The 20297-nt window shown below is 41.4% G+C and overlaps 1 protein-coding gene across 2 annotated transcripts in view; it reads left to right on the top strand.

Annotated features, from left to right (window-relative positions):
• VAD1 (GRAM domain family protein) overlaps positions 1-20297 on the top strand; it is a 452408-nt gene that overhangs the window by 390532 nt on the left and 41579 nt on the right. For both annotated transcript variants that reach the window (XM_089414877.1, XM_089414880.1), the window contains exons 14-17: positions 5386-5485; positions 5827-5888; positions 5998-6109; positions 6219-6547. In XM_089414877.1, the coding sequence (XP_089271003.1) occupies positions 5386-5485; positions 5827-5888; positions 5998-6109; positions 6219-6547 (603 nt within the window). The remainder of the gene's footprint in view (positions 1-5385; positions 5486-5826; positions 5889-5997; positions 6110-6218; positions 6548-20297) is intronic.

Below are 20297 nucleotides of genomic sequence, written 5' to 3'. Positions count from 1 at the left end.
GGAGTGAGCTCTGTCCCAACCAACCTGAAGAGTTCCTGCCAAAGCGTCCCATGAATCTACTGTCCCTGTCGCTCACTATGTTCTAGGGAGCCCATGCAATCTGAAAATCTCCCAGAAGAACAACTTGACAACCTGTGCAGTCGTGTACCTGGTGGGGATGGTGAAGAAGTGGGCAAATTTGGTCAACCTGTCGACCACTACGTATATGCAATCCTTCCCCTACACTGTAGGGAGCCCTATGATGAAATCAATCGAAATACTTAACCATTTCCCTCTGGAATGGAAAGTTGTAGCAATCCTGCGGGGTGGGTCAGCTCCCCCTTGTTCCTCTGACAAGCCTCACACTCCCGTGCTGCAGCACATCCTCCTTGAGGCCCTTCCAAGTGAATCTCTCTCGGACAACCATATAAGTCTTCTGGAACCCCTGGTGCCCGAACAATGGTGAATCATGTGTTGCCTGAATTACCCTCTCCCTCAACTGTGAGTTGGGCACTAAGTAAATGCGCCCCTTGTCATAGATGACCTAATCCATCACACGGTAATGCTCATCTGCATGGGTACCCTCCAATACCTCGCATGCCCTCCTGTCTTTGGAGTAGTCCACCAACAACCGAGTCTTCCAATCATGGCAGATGCTCATGAGAGATAACCCAACTGGTCTTCGAGATAGAGAATCGGCCACCACAGTGTGCTTTCCCCACACATACTCTATATCGAAGTCATAGGCCTACAACTTGCTGACCCATCTCTGTTTCCTGTCATTGACACCCTGTTACCCCATGAAATGTTGAAGACTGTTGTGATCAGTCTTCACTCGGAATCGGTTACCCACCAAGTACTGGTGGAACTTGGCCAATGCATGCTTAATGGCCAACATCTCCTTGTCATATATGGAATATGACAGCTCATGTGGTAGGAGCTTTCGACTCTCGAAAGCTATGGGATGCCCCTCCTGTGATAATATTGCTCCAACTCCTACCCCGGATGCATCACACTCCACCATGAATGGCTCGGAAAAATCTGGAAGTGCCAAAACAGGGCAACTGCTTGTCACCTCCTTGAGGCAATCAAAGGCAACTTGTGCTCCATTAGTCCATGTGAAGACCCCTTTCTTGGTCAAGTCGGTCAAGGGTGCTACCAGCTATGAGAACCCCTTGACAAACTTTCTGTAGTAGGTGCAAATACCCAAGAAGCCCCTCAGTGTAGTCACATCTCGGGTACTAGCCAATCTCGGATGGCCTGAATCTTCTCCTTGTGGACCTTCACCCCATCAACTCCAATTATATGCCCTAGGTAGAGCATCTTTGTCAACTCAAACTCGCACTTGGAGAGCATGGCATAAAACTGCTGCTCCTCCAGAATGTGCAATACCTCCTCCAAGTGTTGGAGGTGCTCCTCCCATGTCCGGCTGTAAATCAGAATGTCATCGAAGAACACTAGCACGAACCTCCTCAACTGTCCCCGGAAGACATGGTTCATGCATGACTGGAAGGTGGCTAGAGCGTTGGTCAGCCCAAATGGCATGAACAAAAACTCAAATTGCCCATAATGGCACCGAAAAGCAATCTTAAGGATATCCTGATTCCTCACCCTGATCTGGTGGTACCCTGAACACAGATCAATCTTAGAGAAGTACTTGGCTCCTCTAAGCTCATCCATCAGCTCATCTATGCAGGGAATAGGGTACCGGTTCTTTAGTGTCTTCCGGTTGAAGGCCCGGTAGTCATGCACATTCGAAGGGTTCCATCCTTCTTCTACACCTGCACCACTGAAGAAGCGAAAGGACTGGAGCTTGGCCTGATATAGCCCAATGCAAGCAGCTCCTGGATGGCCTTCTCTATCTCTTCCTTATAGGCTTTCGGATGCCTGTAAGGAGTAGTGATTATTGCCTGCACACCCGACTACAACTCAATGGTGTGCTCAAATCCTTGGTCTGGTGGTTGCCGTGGTGGAATGTCCCCAAATACTACTACATACCTGTCCAGCAAAGCTTGTATGTATGCTGGTGGTGGATGCGCATGTCCCCCAGCCTCTGAGATCCTCAGCTCAACTGCCCATGCAATGTCCCCATGTCGTAAGTTTGCCTCCATCCCGTGGGCCGAAACTGTCTAAGGTGGTGGATAAGACCACATGCCTCTCAAGACTACCAGTTTGCCATCTGGCCCAATGAACTCCATCTCTGGTTTCCTCCAGTCTGTCGTGACTCACCGCAGGGAATATAGCCACTAGACACCCATCACCACATTGGTGTCTAGCACATCGACCACAAAGAAATGGTCCGTCATCGAGTAGTTCTCCATAACTAGTGTCAAGGAGGGCACATATCTAGTGCACTGGATGGTACGGTCACCTGGTACTAGGACGGAGAAGCCCTCGAACTCTGTTGTGGTAAGGTCCCTCCTCTGGACCAATTGGGCATCTATGAAATTGTGGGTGGCCCCACTGTCAACTAGAACTAACACCCTCTGCCCCTGTACCATACCTCTGATCCTCAGTGTCAAAAATTTAGGAATCCCGCATAATGAAGCAAGAACTCCTGCTAGGGCAAGAGATGCCCCTCCCTGTGGAGGTGGTGGTGGTGGCCCTTTCTCTGCGGGACTCTCTCCATTTGTCCCACTACAATCCTGCTCCACCTCATACCCTTGGTCACTATCAAAAACGACCTCAATGTAGTGTGCTCTACCTGCAATGCACCGATGGCCAGGTGCTGAGGGCTCTCTGCATGTGAAGCACAGCTTCCTCTTCCGAAAGTCCTTCAGTGCCTCCTCATCTAACTGCCCCCTCCCCTGTGCGGTCCTCTGTGGTGGGGCCTAGTCTCATGCCCCTTCTGTGGGAAAGGGGTCCGTGTAGGAAATGGTGCTCTAGTCTTGGGGATGACCCCCTGTAGATCTCTGACACACAAGACTGCTTCCTGCAGCGTGGAGGGTATGCGTGACTTCACCAATCCACGCAGGGGCTCAAGCAAACCCTCAATGAAGGTATACACCCTCCTTGCCTCGGATAGATCCAGGACCATCACTGACACCTGCAGAAAATCTGAAAAGTACTGCTCCGGGTTGCCTGTTTGGCGTAGTTGGGTTAGCTCTTTGAAATGAGCCTCTGGATCCCTCTAATCAAATCGCTCCACCACCCTCCTGGTGAAGTCCACATAGGAAACTACGTGGGCATGCCCTAGGGTGGTCAAGCCATGAAACCACTAATCATGGGCTTCCCCCTCCATATGCAGCGTGGTCATCTTAATGGCTTCCTGCTCTGTCATCCGGTTGAGTTTGAAGTAAGTGTCCATCTGCTCAAACCAAGCCCTGGTCATGCACTTGGTAGTGCCATTGAAAGTAGGGACATACATCCTCCCTTTGGTCCTCTGCAGCTCGTAGTTCTGGGTCTCTTGTCCTCCATACCCCTTGTTCTTCTCACTCTGCTTGAGCTTGCAGTAATCTCTGAAGGAGAGGGCTTCTTTAAAGTCTTCATCCATCGACTGCCACTCTCTGAAGTAATCTCCCATCTGACGGGGGTCTTCCAACCTTGCAGGCTCGATTTGTGCTACTGGCATGAAAGAAGGTAGTGTAGCACGAGTTGGTGCACTGGCTGAAGGGCATTGCGCTGCTGGTGAGGGATGATCGAATGGCTGAGAGGCCCCAGAAGTTTCCCCAAACAGAAACCCTCTAGACATGGTCCTCTCTCTGTTCTGCGACTTGATCTCTTCCAGCATGTCCTTCTAACCCTTGGCCAAGTCACTCAAGGCCCTCAGAAGGCTGTCGAAAGCCATCTCTTCGCTGCTCTTGGGTTCTACCATTTCCTCCTCTTCTACTATTGCTTTCCCCCTATCCTCCGTATCTGGAGTAATCTCTAACTCCCTTTCTCTACTCCTGTGCTACTGTCTCTGGTAGGTGATGTTCTGCTGGTCTCCTTCTCTCATAGGAGACAAACCCCACAACTGAGCCAAGAACTAGGCTCTAATACCACTGTAATGATCCTAAATAGGAATACAAGTGATAATAAGCAAATAATACATGCAACAAATTACAAAAACGAAATATTCAGCGAAAACCCATATAAAAGTTGCAAATGGAGAACTTCTGAGCCATTTTATTATATTTCTGCAAGCCAAATACAATAGATGATGGAATGGTGCACCTGGGCTTGTCTCAATGGACAAGCAGGACCAAACCCAGGTAGGAAAATGGCTGAGCTGAAGGTTGCCCAGCTGCTACACCAATCTGCACTGCACTGCCTAGAAAACTGTTGCCCTACTGAAGTTCGGATGGCTGGAAAGTGCACTAAAACTGCCCAGAAATCTATATGTTTAACCCTGGACTCTTTGGCTAAAACCCAGAAAAACCCAGAAGGGATTTTCGCTAGTTTGGACTTCTGATTTTCGACCCCCTTGGAGCTTCACCTCAGCTATAGCTGCCAAATTCGACCTACTGGAAACTGCCTGTAAATCCACCTGAAAACTCCTCCAAAATGTTGAGTTCACCCCTACTATCCAATCTTGACTCCCCGGATGATCTCTTGGCCCAAATTCGCTGCTCCCAAGTACCACGAATTGTTGTCCCTCGGCGCAACAGCTCGAATTGTTGGAATGTTGGCTCAGTTGGCTGTAAAACCCAACAATAATGCTGGTCTAATGCTGCTACCTCAGCTCTCCAACTCCCGGACAAGCAACCAAATCTCTGCATGCCTTAATCTTCCTTTGTGTGTTTCCTGGCTGCCCAAAAATACGCACTCCTTGCTTTTGCTCTAGCTGCTGGTGTATGTCACTGCGCTGGAACTCCTGAAAACTCTTGTGGAACAGCCTCCCTAGGGCGGGCACGGATGGTCCACCGAAGTAGAGGTTGAATCTCCCACTTGAGAGACTCGTGGCTAAACAACAAGCGTACAGATGAGTGTTTGTTTGCAAATGTCAAAAATGAAACCAAAATGAGAGATGATCTTTTCTTATAGCTCCTTGGGCCTCCTTGGCTTCATGTGGGCCCTTCCATCCACCCATCCGATTTCTCTCCAAGCAAATTTAATGGCTAGTTCGAATTCCCCATGTGGGTGACCCCCACATTCCACTAGCTACTAAATAAAGTCGATTTGGCCACTAAGTCCCTAAGTCGAAAGTGTGGGGTCCTCTTCCTTAGTCAAAAATGTACAAAATTGTGCAGCAGCACCCTGTTACTAATGTTCTTGAGAAGGGACATGACATAATACTTAAACGTGTGGAATTCCAATACTAGAGTTCTTATGCAACTAAATTATCTTTTAATGTTGATACCATGAGAAAGGGATTGAACTTTTACGGAATGAAGTGATTAAATTAGTAATCCTTCTCTTTGCATCTTGTGTTTATTTATAATCATGTCAACCTTTTCTGAGTCTTAACTTTATGTCAATCTTCAGGGTCGATGGGATGTGGAGAACATGTCTAATGGCAGAATTAGTGAATGTGTATTGCGGATTTTTGTTAATGTGGCATTTTCAAGGAAAACATTTTGGAAAGGTAATAATTTTCCTCACCAATTTTTTATGAGCTCATGTACCAAAACAATTATAAGGACCTATTATCCTTTGCTAGATATATTTTTGTCCAATGAATCTTTGAAGCCATCCTTTCATCAGTGTAAGATAAGAAAATGGTGAATTAATTTCCTTGTGTCATGTTACAGTCTACAGTAGTGATCTTAGGTCTGCCGTGGGCATAGTTTTTCTCAAATTGTTGTAATACATGTTTTCAAGCTCAGTGTCGATTATTCTTTGGGACACATTTACTATTACATTGTCATGGAAGAATTAAAGTTGTTTCTGGAGGTAGCTATTGACTGATTTCTTGTGTCCATATAGGAAAAATAGAGCAAGGTACATTTGAAGAATGCAGGGAAGCTTTTACCACTTGGACTGATGATGTATGTTGCTTAGTATCTTTATAATATGTACATTGCTTATGCTTTTGATTCTAGTAACTTGCCTAAAACCCACTATAATGGTTTGCTTAGAATGTCTGATTCATTGCAGGCCCATGCTTTATTGAAACGAATGGGCAATAAAGCAATAGATGGTATGCCTTCATTTACAAATGTACCGGAGAATGGACCCAATTCTCAAACACTTAAGCTTGTTGAACATGGTATGGCTTGTTCTGCTGGAAAGAAGTAGCTTCTTATGTTGTTTACAATAAAATGATACATGCTGCAACTTTATCATTATAGTGACTGACTGATTTCATTTGAATGAAGGAGAAGACATATCAATTGTTCAAGATCAGGAAGTGCAAACTGATTGTGCCTTAACAGAAGTGGATAATAGAGGACAAGACTCTAATGATGGACAAGTTCTCTTGAGCAATTCTGAAAGGGAGATGCCACAGGAGTCCAGTGTTATATCTGAGAATATCAAATCACAAAGTACTGGGGAAGCACTGTTGACAAAACCGTCAGAAAAAGACTCGAGTTCATCTCCTCTACTAGCACATGTGTATTCTAGTCTTTCATTACACTGGAAACCCATGAGCCAGCTCAGTTTAATATTGGTTATAATTTTTGCAGTCATCCTTGTCGTTAGTCAGGTACTAACACACCAGACTAATGTTGTTATGCATCAATTCCGTTTCCTCAGCAGCTAAACTAATGGAATATATTGAAGCGCGTGAATTAAATGGAAAATATGATGCATTTTGGTGTTCTTATTTCAAAATTGCTTCTTGTGCGCAAGTGCATATTTTGTGCTCAAATTTGTTTGTTTTGATTTACTAATTAACTAGTACTGCTTGAGAACTGATTTATTGCAGCTATTTAATTTTTCTCTTGTAGCAAAAATTTATCAGAAACATCGGAAGTGAACAATCCTTTCCACATGGTTTAATGATGACCACTAAATGAGTATGTCAAGTTATAGCTTTCAGGGCAATTTCCGAAAATCCTTCATTTCAATCATACTCTAGAGATTGTTTGCGAACAAGTTTAGGATCCCGCTCAAGTTACCCAAGCCTAAGATGCAGATTCAGAATATTTATTAATAGATCACACATGATGTTGTTCTTATGTTACCAAAACATCTGAACTCTGGCTCGTTCTGTACAGAAAATAGCTCTCTTACATAATCATTTGGGAAGATATAGGAAACATTCCTGCTATGCTATTGGATCCAAGCTTATCCAAGTCCAGATTCAATAAGATCTATTGTCACCTGATTCCACACCTAAGGTTAGAGTGAAGAAAGTCTCTAACTTCACTTGGTGTGGCCTTGGGGGCAAGCTGTGAGCTGGGGCTGTCGCCTAGAAAAAGTTAGTATTATTAAAGCATGGATTCCATGCTCTTTAATATTTATTAATGGTCTTCTAGGTAAAAGCATGGTCTTCATGCCTCTAAGGTTTGTTAGATTTTAGGATTTATTGTCATGAGTCAAAGAAGTCAACATCATGTTTATAAGACCCTTTCGGGAAAAATGTAATTGGAAAAATTGTTGGACATTGGATAATCCAATGCTCCCCGTGTTTTGTAACATGGACTAACCACCTCTCGTGAATCCTTATCTCTGGCATGTAAAAAAATTTATACTCAAGGAACCCATACTGCAACAAAACTGAATTTACTTCACCTACTTGATTTTAATATACATTATCAAGTTATTTTTTGAATACTGAAATAAATTACTTCTGCAACATATACTACTTTAAATTTGATTACATGAAACAGAAAATTGAGAAAAGAACAAGATACATAGGACAATTATTTTTGGACAAAATAGTCCCCGGAAAAACCCAATGGAAGAAAACCGGTGCAACAACCTAAGGGTTTTCTATTATTAAGCAGTGATTCTGAATACAGTGTTGGATGCCCTCTCGGCAATCCAGTGACAGAGAAAATATAATGGTGGAAAATTGAGTGAATTTTACCTCACTTCACCAGACAATTTTTGGCTGATCCGGCAGTGAACTGGCTAACCCCGACTATCTCTGTGTAGGCTCTGCATCAGCATTACAGGCTCTGCATCGTCTCTTATGCCCGGCTGTTTCAGCAGTTCCCCGACAGTTTCAGATTTCTGCGTGAGGGCAACTTCTGCTCTGCGTTGGCCCTTTTGGCTCTGTGTCAAGCCTACGTGGGCCCAGACTGGCCCAGCATCAATCCCTCTAGATGTTGCGCTGCCTCCACTAGTGTTTCTCCGCCTCTTTGCCCAATATTCTCGAACTATCCCTACCCCTCTGCTACAAAATGATCACGCAGTTCGAATTTCTCAGCTTCGTAGCCCCAGAAATCGAACTCTAGATCAATTCGTTCTCTTCGTGTGTGTTTCTAAATGAACCCCAAGCCTCCTTATACTTTTCTCGTTGAGACTTCAATGGTCGAGATTAAGTCCCTAATCAACAGCTAAGATTAAAACTTGACTTGATTCGCTTTCTAGAACATTATCACCCATATTTTGATTAATACCCATTAATACTTTAATTTTCCCAAGTTTAGACTTAGGAACCCCATTAAAAATATTAATTATTTTAATAAAATACAATCCGAGTGGAATTTTACCAAACAGTTTCGGGGTTCTTTAGAACTCATGTGCCTTAGCCTCTCCACCAATTTTCATGGCTAGAGCACATCCGATGCTACCAAAAAATAACACTTCCTCTTAGCGAGGAAAGTGCTCTAACAACAATGTCCAACTACATGTTGCTCTGTCTCTGAAGCATCTCCTTTCTGCATTGTTGTTGCTACTAACACCGTGTTGTTGCTGCTACTGTACTGTTGCTCATGACACTGCCACTGCCAATGCTGCATCCGTACTACAAGCCCCTCTACATCTGTTGCTAACACTGCCACTGCTAGCTCTAAACTGCGTCATTTTCCAATTGTTGTTGCTTAGCAACGGAAAAGCATCCAAAATTTTTGAACTAACTATGTTCAGCATGATACCATGAATGTTGGAATCTGACTGCTACTAGTCTCTGACCCTTTGAATCTTCTGCGTTGTTGCTGACTTCTGCACTGTTGCCAACCTTGCTCTGCGCTGATCAGTGTCTGGTCTCAGGCTACTGCACCTATCTCTCCAAACAATCCACTGCATCATCTGACACTAAGTTCATCTTGCTACTACTAAATCTCGGGCTCCCGAAGCAAGGAATTGATCCAAGGGGTGGACTCCTCAAGGATCTTTCCCACATGCAGTCCTCCCGACTACAGTTCAATATCGCCCCATCTCCCTCCTGGAGATGCGTCGACACTCATGGCAAACTCATCTTTGTCAATTTTTGCTGGAGAAGCCTAAGGATCATGTTTCTCATCCTTATCCTTTTGCTTCATAGGACACTGGGATGCAAAGTGGCCCATCTCGCCACATCTAAAACATTTCACCTTCGAAATGCCCTTCTTCCGCTTCGGCTTCTGCTGTCCCTTTGATGCTAGAGTTGCATTCTCCTCCTCCTCCTTGGTCTCCGTGCCACTCCCACTGCTGCCATTGAGGTTGACCTTAACCAAATCCCTCCTTAATTCCTCCTGTTGAAGGGTTGCCCACATCTCCTCCCATGAAGGTAGTCTTCCCCTGCCTATTATACTTTGGACGAAGACTTTCCATTCATCTGAGACTCCATTCAAGGCCATCCTTACCATCGCAGTAGACTGAGGAGTAGACCCCACTGCAGCAAGCTGGTCTCTGGTGTCCTGAAAACGTCGAAGATAAGAGTTAACCCCTTCTCCCTTCTGCATCATTGTCTACGCGAACAACCACAACACTCTTGACGTAAGCTTCAAGATTGTACTTCTCCATAATAGCTAAGATTATGATCTTCCATATGACATAGTTGGAAGCTCCTTCCAGCTTGTCTTGATCTCTGAGCCCATGTGATGCCATCTCACCCAAACTGTCGAACTGACTCCTCTAGTCACTGATCTGCTGTCCGACAAGTGAAGAATTCACACTTTTGGCGAGAAAAGTCTTCTGAGAAGAAAATTCCCCTTCTATGTGTCTTTGCTCTTTTCCGACGGATTTCTACCCCAACAAAAACGGTGCCCTTCAAGCACTGCACTGATGCTCTGCATCACTCCCTCTGCCTCTGCAAGCTCACAATCCGGAAATCGTACCTCTCTTTTGACTCTCTCAGAGAGAGATTTCCTCAGAATCTCTGCTTTCCTGGCAAGGACTGCGCAATCCCTTCAAGGGGATTCAAATTGCTACCAAATGCAGCTATTGGCTTCTCTACTCAGCGATGGATTTGCTCTTCCTGTTTCAAAATCAATGCTTTGATACCATGTGAAAATTCCTATACTCAAGGAACCCATACTACAGCAAAACTGAATTTACTTCACCTACTTGATTTTAATATACATTATCAAGTTATTTTCTTAATACTGAAGTAAATTACTTCTGCAACCTACACTACTTTAATATTTGATTACATGAAACAGAAAACTGAGCAAAGAACAAGATACATAGGACACAGTTATTTTTGGACAAAATGGTCTCCGAAAAAACCCAATGCGGGAAAAACGATGCAGCAGCTCCAAGGGTTTTCTATTATTAAGCAATAGTTCTGAATACAATGTTGGATGCCCTCCCAACAATCCAATGACGGAGAAAATATAGTGGCGGAAAATTGAGTGAGTTTTACCTTACTTCACCCCGCAGTTTCTGGCTGATCCAGCAGCAGAACTAGCTAACCTCGACTATCTTTGTGTTGGCCCTACGTCAGCTTCTACGTTGTCTCTTCTGCCTCCAGAACTTCTGCGTCAACCTCTCCGGCTATTCTGGCAGTTTCGGATTTCTGCGTGAGGGCAGCTTCTACTCTACACTGGCCCTTCTGGCTTTGCGTCAGCCCAGACTAGCTCAGCGTCAGTCCCTCTAGATGATGTGCTGCCTCCACTAGTGTCTCTCTGCCTTTCTACCTAGTATTTCCAAACTATCCTTGCCCCTCTTGAACTTTTGCATCAACCTCTCCCGATTGTTCTAACAGTTTCGGATTTCTGCGTGAGGGCAACTTCTACCCTGCGCTAGCTTTGCATCAAGCCTACGTGGGCCCAGACTGGCCTAGCGTCAGTCCCTCTAGATGTTGCGCTGCCTCCACTAGTGTCTCTTCGCCTCTCTACCTAATATTCCCGAACTATCCCTGCCCCTCTACTGCAAAATGATCACTCAGTGCGAATTTCTCAGCTTCCTAGCCCCAGAAATCGAACTCTAGATCAATTTGTTCTCTTCGTGCATGCTTCTAAATGAACCCTAAGCCTCCTTATACTTTTATCATTGAGACTTCAACGGCCGAGATTAATTCTCTAATCAGCAGCAGGAGAAGGTGTTGAGACAGAGCGATGCTTCAGTAGGTTGTAGCACTATAGCCATTCCTCGCTAAAAGGGAGTGTTCATTTCTGCAGCATCGAATGTACTCTTGCCTCGAGATTTTGCAGAGAGGGTAAAACACGTGCATTCTGCAATACCCAGAAATCGTTTGGGAAAATTCCACCTAGAGATGATTTAATTAAATAATTAACTTTTTTAAATGGTTCCCTAAGTGTAAACTTAGGAAATCTAGTTAATTCAAGGGTATTAATTAAATCAGGTGTGAATCTTCTAGAAGAAGACGAGGATCAACTCCTAGTTAATCTTAGCCTTTGATTATGTTTTAATCTTGCCCGTTGGTGCTCCAACGAGAGATTATAAGGAGTTCGATGGGCACTTGGAGACACACTTATGCAATTCGATTTTGCTGGGAAGTCGATTTCCTGAGTAGTAGCTGTGAGTTGCCAAAAGTGACTTAGTAAAGTCGAAGCAGTGAGAGAGGGGCAGGGATAGTAGATCAGAGGGAATTTTTCCAGATCCGAGGAGTGCAAGGTAGAGAAGATAGAGAGAGGTTCATAGAGGCAGCGCAGTGCCATGCAGAGGCAGTGCAGAGCTTCAGAGGGAGTCTAAGATTCAGCTAGGAAAGTCAAATTCCAGAGCCAGAAGCCGAGGTGTGAGACCGAAGGGCCAAATGATCGAAGTTCCAGCCAACAGGAGATCAGAGGAGGAGGTGATGCAAAGCCCAGAGACTGTGACTCAGAGGTTGCGTAGAGGCAGTGTGGGGTCAGCCATCTAGAGCCTGGATTAGATTCGGATCACCAGTGACAGTGTGAGATTTTTCTCACTATCTCCTTGTCGGTATTTCTCTGTATCAGATTGCTAGTTTGGGCATCTAACAATTTGTACTCAGATTACTATTGCATAATAAATAAAACCCTCAGCTGCTGCACCGATTTTCCCACATTGGGTTTTTCCGGGGACATTTGTCCAAAAACAACAGTGTATATGTGTGTGTTTATTTCTCTCCAGTGTAGTATTTAGTTTCCGCAGTATTTTATTTTGTGTAGGCTGCAGTGTATGTATTTCAATATTTGCCATAGAAAACTGCAAGTAATTTGTTCAATTAATTTAACAAATAAGAGAAATATCATCAGTTTGTTGCAGTGGGAATCGGGTCACCGATTTTTTAGACATGCATGCAAACTATGGTTCCAGCAAGTACTTCAAATCAATGATCCTCTTTGACTGCGATCTCCCTTTTCAATCTGAGATGGCCACAAATACTACTCTACCCTTTCCAAGAATGTGGCTATAAATTCAAATGGGTTGGCATTCTTCTTAGGACAGATGGTTGGATCTCCTTTTGAACAAGTCTGCTATAGTGATGATAATTAGGCCCACTGAAGAGTTAATTTTTGGAGCGTGACAACAATTCCACAAGCAATCAGCCTTCCCTTCAACAATTTCGGAAGACAACAATGATTCGATCCCCTTTTTCTTGTAGACGGAGATGTGAGAATGGAAGAATGGCTCGAACCACCAATGGAAGAACTAATCTGCTTTAGCAAAATTAATACAACCTAGTGAAATATCAGTCTTGGACCTGTTGACCACTAGAGCGGCACCTGATGATTATATGAAGACTCCATGCCCAAGGATGATCCAAAAGACACTTGTACCATCAGATATCATCAGTTAACAAGAGTTTTTAAACTCTACTTCTATTTCTAATCATCTTTCTTGTACCCAGATTCCACACCCTGCGGGGAATTGTAATAAGTGATACTAATAATGATGAGTTTTGATTTTGTAACGGGCCTAGGATGTTGGGATTCAATCAGCAAACGAGTACACCTTGGAGTGTTTTTTTTATCTGGTTAATTATCCCTTCTTTTTCAGAGGCGGATAATTTTCTAGGTTTTTTCACTCACTTTTTACCCCAAAGCCAGGGTGACAGTTTGAAGGTTGAGCCCCTAATACATCTTAGTGTCTAGAGTCGATGTATATTACCATACTAGATCTCACACAAAAAAATTAGTGGAATTTGGTTAAGTCTAAGTAGTCATTTTTTAAATTTTTAGATTTTCCGCACTGCAGAAATTGTTAATAAAATTGTACTTGTAATGTAATAAGTGATGTCTAGAGAAGTTGTATGGGGTATGAGTAATGAAATTTTCACCTCTCACCCTCAACTTTCTACTATGACACACTTTGAGGGGTTAAAAATGTGTTTTGAACCCTCAAAACCCACTTTTCCTAAGTTTATTGGGAAATCTGGCAATTAATTAAGCCATAATTAAATAAATGGAGAAAAATAAATATCCACACATGCTAAATGTTGTGGAAATGAGGTGGAAAATTATGGGGGAATTAAAGTCAAGTCCCAAGGTGATGTGGACTCCTAAAATCAAGTAAAGGACATGTGCTCAAATAAATTCGAATTTTTGGCATTAAATGAGAAAGATGCTTACTTGGAAATTCGAATTTGTAAAGTTAATGCAATTTGGGAGGATTTGGGAGAATATTTGGAGATTTTTGTGGGAAATTGCCCCACATGGGTTACCACCCATATACACTTGTCATTCCATCATAAAAATCGAATTTGGCACATAAGGAAAGAAGAAAATGATGTCCACTTGCCAAAATTCAACTTTTACTCTTGGCATTGGAGCTCCATTCAACAAATTCGAATTTCTCTTTGGGATTGTCACCTCATGCAACTTGTTTAATCACTTCTACATTGGGATTGGCTACCATAGTTCTATATAATAGAGTCTTGAGCTCTCATTTGTATCATATTGTTACTAACTATTGTGCTTGCGGAAGCGCTCGTGCCTGGTACACTTTCAAAAATATCAATAAAGACTTTGGGGTTTCATTCATGAGGTGTTCCTCCTTTGGGAGTGATGAATTGTCGATCATTGGTATAATTCCTTTTACTCATGCTTTGATCTAATTTGTTTCCATATGCTCTTGTAGATTTGTTAATGTAGAGCTATGTTGCATTGACATTTGATTTAGAAGTATGCTCTAGGTATAGAATGCTCTAGTTGGTTTTAAATAAATCTCTAGAGTTTCTTATCATTGCTTATTACTAAATCTATATGGAACTAATTCTTGATTGAAGTTTTGTAGAAGAAACATCTTGTTGGGATCACAGAATCAAGCATGAGGGGAAGTCTTTGGAGAGACCAACCCACTCTTGATACATTTTTAAAGGAGCTCTCATTTGTTTTTTTAGCCTTCGTAGTCTTACCTTACAAAGTGGTTTTGCAGGGGTTTTGGCACATAGCTTGTACACAAGCCGAGCACTTCTAAATTTAAATCTCTTTTAAAAAACATTGTACTTCATTTCTTTCATTTGCTATCTAAGAGCTTGAAGATGGCTAAACAAAGACGAGAGTTTACTTTCACTCTTTAGCTTAGCCTTTTGTAAATTATAACTGTACATATACATTTTATCTTGTTTATTTTTTCACTAATACTTAACTTATTTTGCAGTTATTGTTTGGATTGTTTGCTAACTCTTGTGTGGCAAATTTTGAAGAGCAACCTCCCGCAACATCTAACAAGTGTTTGCAGGACCTTTGGCAAATGTTGGGGGTTTGATTTCCAAGGATGTCGTGAGCCCTTTTGAGGCTTATTTTGGCCAAGTCAAGTTCACTAGAGGGCTGCCCATTTTCCTCTCTAAGCCATGGGCATTTGGAGGAAACTCACATCTTGTTTCCCTTGCATAAGTTTTGTAAGATCTTGTCACTACTTTCTTAAGAAAGGAGGTCTAGTGTCCAAGTTTCAAGCAATTATTGTGAGGACTCTGTTTGAAGTTTAGTTGAGGACTTTGAAGGGCCCTCTTCTCATTGTAATATTAATAAAAGATCTAATTTGCTTGTGGGAGCTTGGGATTTCTCCCATGGTATCCTATCTCCCCATTTAGAGGGAGGTTTCTCTTGGGTGGATTGACATTTGCATGTTTTAAGCTTTCATACTTTATTCACTTGGATGCATGCTTTAATTGGGAATTAACACAACCTCACTATCACATTTCATTAAGTTAAAGTTTGTTACAATTTCATTTGAGATTTGCATTCTCTATTTCATTGTTGCTTGAAGCTACAAGCTTACACTTTACTTTGGGCAATTCATCCTTTACATGCAAACATTTTATATTCTTAACAAACTTTGATTCGTTTCCATTTACCTTGATAAATTGTTTCATGAGCACTTGAATACATGCTTCATTTTTATGCTACATTGTTATCTTGAATATTGGAGCAATTTATTGTCATTGTTTATTTGAAACAAATTTTACTTTCAAGCAAATTACTGGTATCATTTTAATTCATTAATGAGACACATGCAACACTTGTAAGCTAATTTTATTCTTCCAACTGAAACTATAATTTCAACTTATGTTTAACACTATTTCATTTTCAAGCATTCCAAATCAATCTCTTTGAAGCATTTGCATGTAGCATTATTTTATTTTGGGGAAAAACTTACATGCATTTCATCTAGGCATTTTAGTATAGGAAGGCTCCAAGCCTCATTAAAATTTTACCTCCAACATAAGTCAGCTGAAGTAGACATCTTAGGGACCCTTTACTCCTCTATTAACTCTTCACTGTGAGATCCATATCTGTGGGTGAGGGTAAGGTCTGAGGATTGAAGAGTTAAATTGTAATCTTGTTGTAGAGATAATTAATAAAATTAACCAAGAGCACTTTCCATTACATTTATTTTACTTGTCTCTTGATGGTTTGAGTTTTCATATGCAAAGTCTATTCCAATTGCAAGTATTATAATCTTTTCAAACAAGTGCTTTCTTTTCATGCTTCAAGTCTAATTGCATATTGATGTCTTGGTTTAGCACTTCCTTTATTTTACATTTCCAAGTTAATTACTAATTTTTGGGTTTTGACAAAATATGTTTCACATTTTTTTATTTATAAAGAGTATTATCTCAAAAACATTTTGTATCTTACATATCTTGTGCTAACAATTTTTGTTTACATTTTAGGGTTACTTTGCTTTCTCTTTTGAGAGCATTGCATTTTACTTTGAGCAAATATATCTTTAAATTGTTAAGAAAATTTTTTATAAGGCACTGGTTTTGTGGTTTTTGTCATATTAATGATTGGCATTGTTATTTCAAGTTGCTCACTTCATATTTGCTCATAAATCTTTAAAAGTAATCCATTTTCACTATAACACTCTTCTAGAAGCTCACATCTTTTAACATAACTTTTCATTAGGGACCACCCCCCTTAGCTAACCTAGGAGATAGCTCAAACTGAGAGAGTCGGGATTAGTGTGACAACCCCTTCTCTAAGTTCCCTGCCACCAACCAGACCTTGTGAGGTTGAAGGCTTTTCTCACTAACTTGTAGGTAGGTGTAGGCGGCAGGGTCAACAAGACCAACTACACAAGTATTCAGCCCTTCTATTTGGCACAGTAATTTCAACCTCAAGGATTCATTGCTTGTTGAAAATGTAATCAACCTCTTCTTCTTTGTATATAGCTTGCCTTTTGAAAGAGCATTTTCTGAGAAATGCACAGGGGACTGGCCTTAGGGTACTCAAACCCTCTTGAAGGAGAATCACGGCCTCAACAAGATCATTGATCTTCCAAAGTTGTTGATTGATCTGAGCTTAAATGATAAAGAAAAATTGACTGCTTGGCTCCTTCAAATTCGACTTCAAATATGGAACTCGACCTCTGCATTTGGTGGCTCGATCTAGGCTAAAATTAGACCTTCCGTCCCTCCAAACCTTCATCGTTTCAATCCTCTTGAATTCGATTGGGAGCAAGGGAACAATTTTCAAAAATGCTAATCCAATCTTGTGCTTGGCCCTGTCAAATAAACAATTAATCTCGCCTTCAGCAATACAACCCTACTTGTAAATGGCTCTCAGCTTTGGAAGATCTAACTCTGGAATGGCAAGGGAATTACTTCAAAATTTGGCTTTCCAATCTTTGTATTCGACCTCCCTGAAAAAGAATCAAATGTGATCGCCTTGGTTATTCACTTGCAGCTCAAATTTATGTAACAATGGCTCAATTGAATAGTCGACTCTTTCAAAATAATTTTAGCTCGGCTCAGAAATAAGTTTGACGACTCCTTGCAATTTAATAATGGGCCCTTTAGACTTTTGATAAAATTTTATAATATGATGCACCCCTCTTTGAAAAAATTGATTAATATTAAATCACATGCCATTTTTGAATTTTAACATGCTTGGCTCACTTGTAACATTGGGCCAATTTGTTGAAGTTTTATTATGCCTGCAACAATTTGCCAGAAATTTTATCACACGTTCAAAAAGAAAATTTGTCAAGACCTTTTAATAATTTCTCACTTTGCTTCAGGAACTAGGTCTTCGGCTTCTCTAGCAAAACCCTCCAACAATAATAGCTGCAACTGACACCCTTGAACTTGGCCTTTCAAAAATAACTTACGAATTGATCTGCAATAAAACCCTCAGGATGGCAGGAAGACCAGCTCTGATACCACTGTAATATCCCAAACAGAAAAATTTGAAGAATTCTCGGAATTTATCTCAACAAAAATGCTTCATATAAAAATTGCATCCATTTAATAGAAAATTGTCAGTAAAATGCAGCAAACAAAACATGACAATTGATAAATGGAAATAAACTCATCTTTATTATATTAACTGGATAAGGTATACATGTTGATACAACTGAAATAGTTGAGATAGATAATTTGGCCTCCAAAATAATCTGCTCCATTGTTGAAACTGGACCTTCCAAAATTGAATTGAAAATCAATAAGCTGCAACATGTGAATTCTAGATGAATTCACAAAGGGGAGGGATGGGTTCTCGCCCAGTCTCACTGAATCACGGGTTTACGTCTTGGGGCTACTAGAGTAGAGAACTAAATTCTCCAATCTATATCAAAGACAAATACTCAAACCAAGATGTCCTCAAGTGATCTCCTCCTCCTCCTTTTAAAGACTCCATAGATAGATCTCGAAGCCTCTAGAAGTATCTCATTTTGATTAATTTATTTTCCTTAAGTTACTTTTGGCCTTTTTTCCTTCAATTAATTATTTGCCCCTCCTTTTATTTAATTAAGTGACTAATTAAAGTCACTTTTAATCCGGGAAAATGGTAAATCGCTTACCATCTTCATCTGGCCACTGGAATTTTCTTCTCATCATCACATCCTATAGATCTTCTCATTCTGGTTCCAACGAGCTATTACATTGTGGTATTCCATCAAATATTCCTCCTGGAATGCCACCTCAAGCGTAATTAATTAAACCGGGCACAATAATAACATCGTTTTATGAAAGTTATCGAAATGAAACAAAACAAAAAGGCAAGTTGTGTGGATGATGGAATATCCCAAGCAAAGTTTATCAGAACCCATAAAAACTAGCTCCATTATGTCACTGAGCTTGGCTCCACCGACTCTCTCGTTGATCGTTAGCCCTTCAACACATCGAGACTCGTGTTGAGTTGTTCACAACTCCATTTGTGAACAACACTCAACTACCCATTGTTGCTCCTCAGCACTTTTGAGACTTTCTGTTGATTTGGGGTAGCATCGGATGTGCTCTAGGCCCTAAAATTTGTAGGAAGGCTTAGACACATGCATTCTCCAATACCCAGAAATCGTTTTGGGAAATTCCACCCTGAGACAGTTTTATTAAAATAATTAATTATTTTTAATGGGACCCTAATTCTAAACTTAGGAAATTAAAATAATTAATGGGTATTAATCTAAACTGTTGGTGAAACTTCTAGAAGAAGCCGGAGATCAAGTCAAATGATCCTAGCCATTGATTAGAATCTAATATGGGTTGTTGATTGATCAACGAGAGGATTATAAGAGGAGGCTTGATGGGCACTTGGAGAACACACCAGAGGCAGATACTCAGTTACCCAAGTACGATCGATTTTCTGACTGGTCGAAGTTCGGCAAGAGAAAATCAAATCAGAGGGAGAGTTCTAGGTGAGAAAGGAAGAGAGGGCATCAACATCTTCAGAGAGTGCAAGGCAGCAAGACGTAGAGCAGGAACAAGGTGACACAGAAAGAGGCAGCGCAGAGGCAGATTGACGCAGAGCCTGCGTGGGTAGCTTGACGTTGGGCTAGTGTGAGAAGTTTGATGCAAAAGGATTCCAAGGAAGAGGAAGTACTTCACCTGGGTAAGAAATTTGTCAGGAAGCGTCTGTAAAATTTCTCATTCCTGTTTTGCTAGTTGTAATTTGTACATGAGAATTTGCTGAAGAATAATAAAACCCTCATCTGTTGCACTGGTTTTCCCACATTGGGTTTTTCCGGGGACGATTGTCCAAAAATAACTCTGTCATTGTGATTGTATTTGTGCCAGTATTTTTCCTTGCATTTACTTTCTGCAATGTTTTAATTGTGAAGGCTGCAATAGAATATATTTCGATATTTGTTGTAAGAACACTGTGAATAACTTATTTCTGAGATAATAAGTAGAAGAAATAATATTAATCACTGCAGTAGGATTTCTATTTAGAAATTTTCACATGGTATTAGAGCTAAGGGAAAGCAGAAGGAAGAAGTCGAAAGACCCAGTGTTGAAAGGAGAAGTGAATTCAAAATTCCTGCAGGGGCAGTAATTTGAATCTCCAAGGGGCTTGCGTAGTTCAAAGCCAATAGGATTGGATTTCGTGGGAAATCTCTCTCTAAGTGAGTCGATAGAGAGATAAGTCTTTCCAATCGAAATTTGTCAGCAGTAGAAGGAACAACGCAGCGGAAGATTCAGCGAGAGGGGTTGTCTTAGGTGGGACGCAGTTTTCCTGTAGCAGTCGCTGGGATAGGTTAGTGTCAGAAATTGGCACAATATGGATACTCAAAGTGTCTCAGATTTATCTACCAGATTAGATGAAGAATTCGCATGCCTAGCAAATTCAACATCAGCAGATGTTTGGTACATTGATAGCAAGGCGTCAGCTCATATGACTGGAGTATGAGAACATTTCTCAAGCTATCAAGAAGAACAAATGGACTTCCAAATTACTATGGGAAATAGAACGAAATGTACTCCAATAGGAGAG

This window comes from Pinus tabuliformis, chromosome 6 (genome assembly GCF_031772625.1).
Source record: "Pinus tabuliformis cultivar Carrire ecotype Pingquan chromosome 6, CPIR1, whole genome shotgun sequence".
Classification (NCBI taxonomy): Eukaryota; Viridiplantae; Streptophyta; class Pinopsida; order Pinales; family Pinaceae; genus Pinus; species Pinus tabuliformis.
Note: the sequence above shows the minus strand (reverse complement) of the source record. Positions and strands in the feature narration are given on the sequence as shown.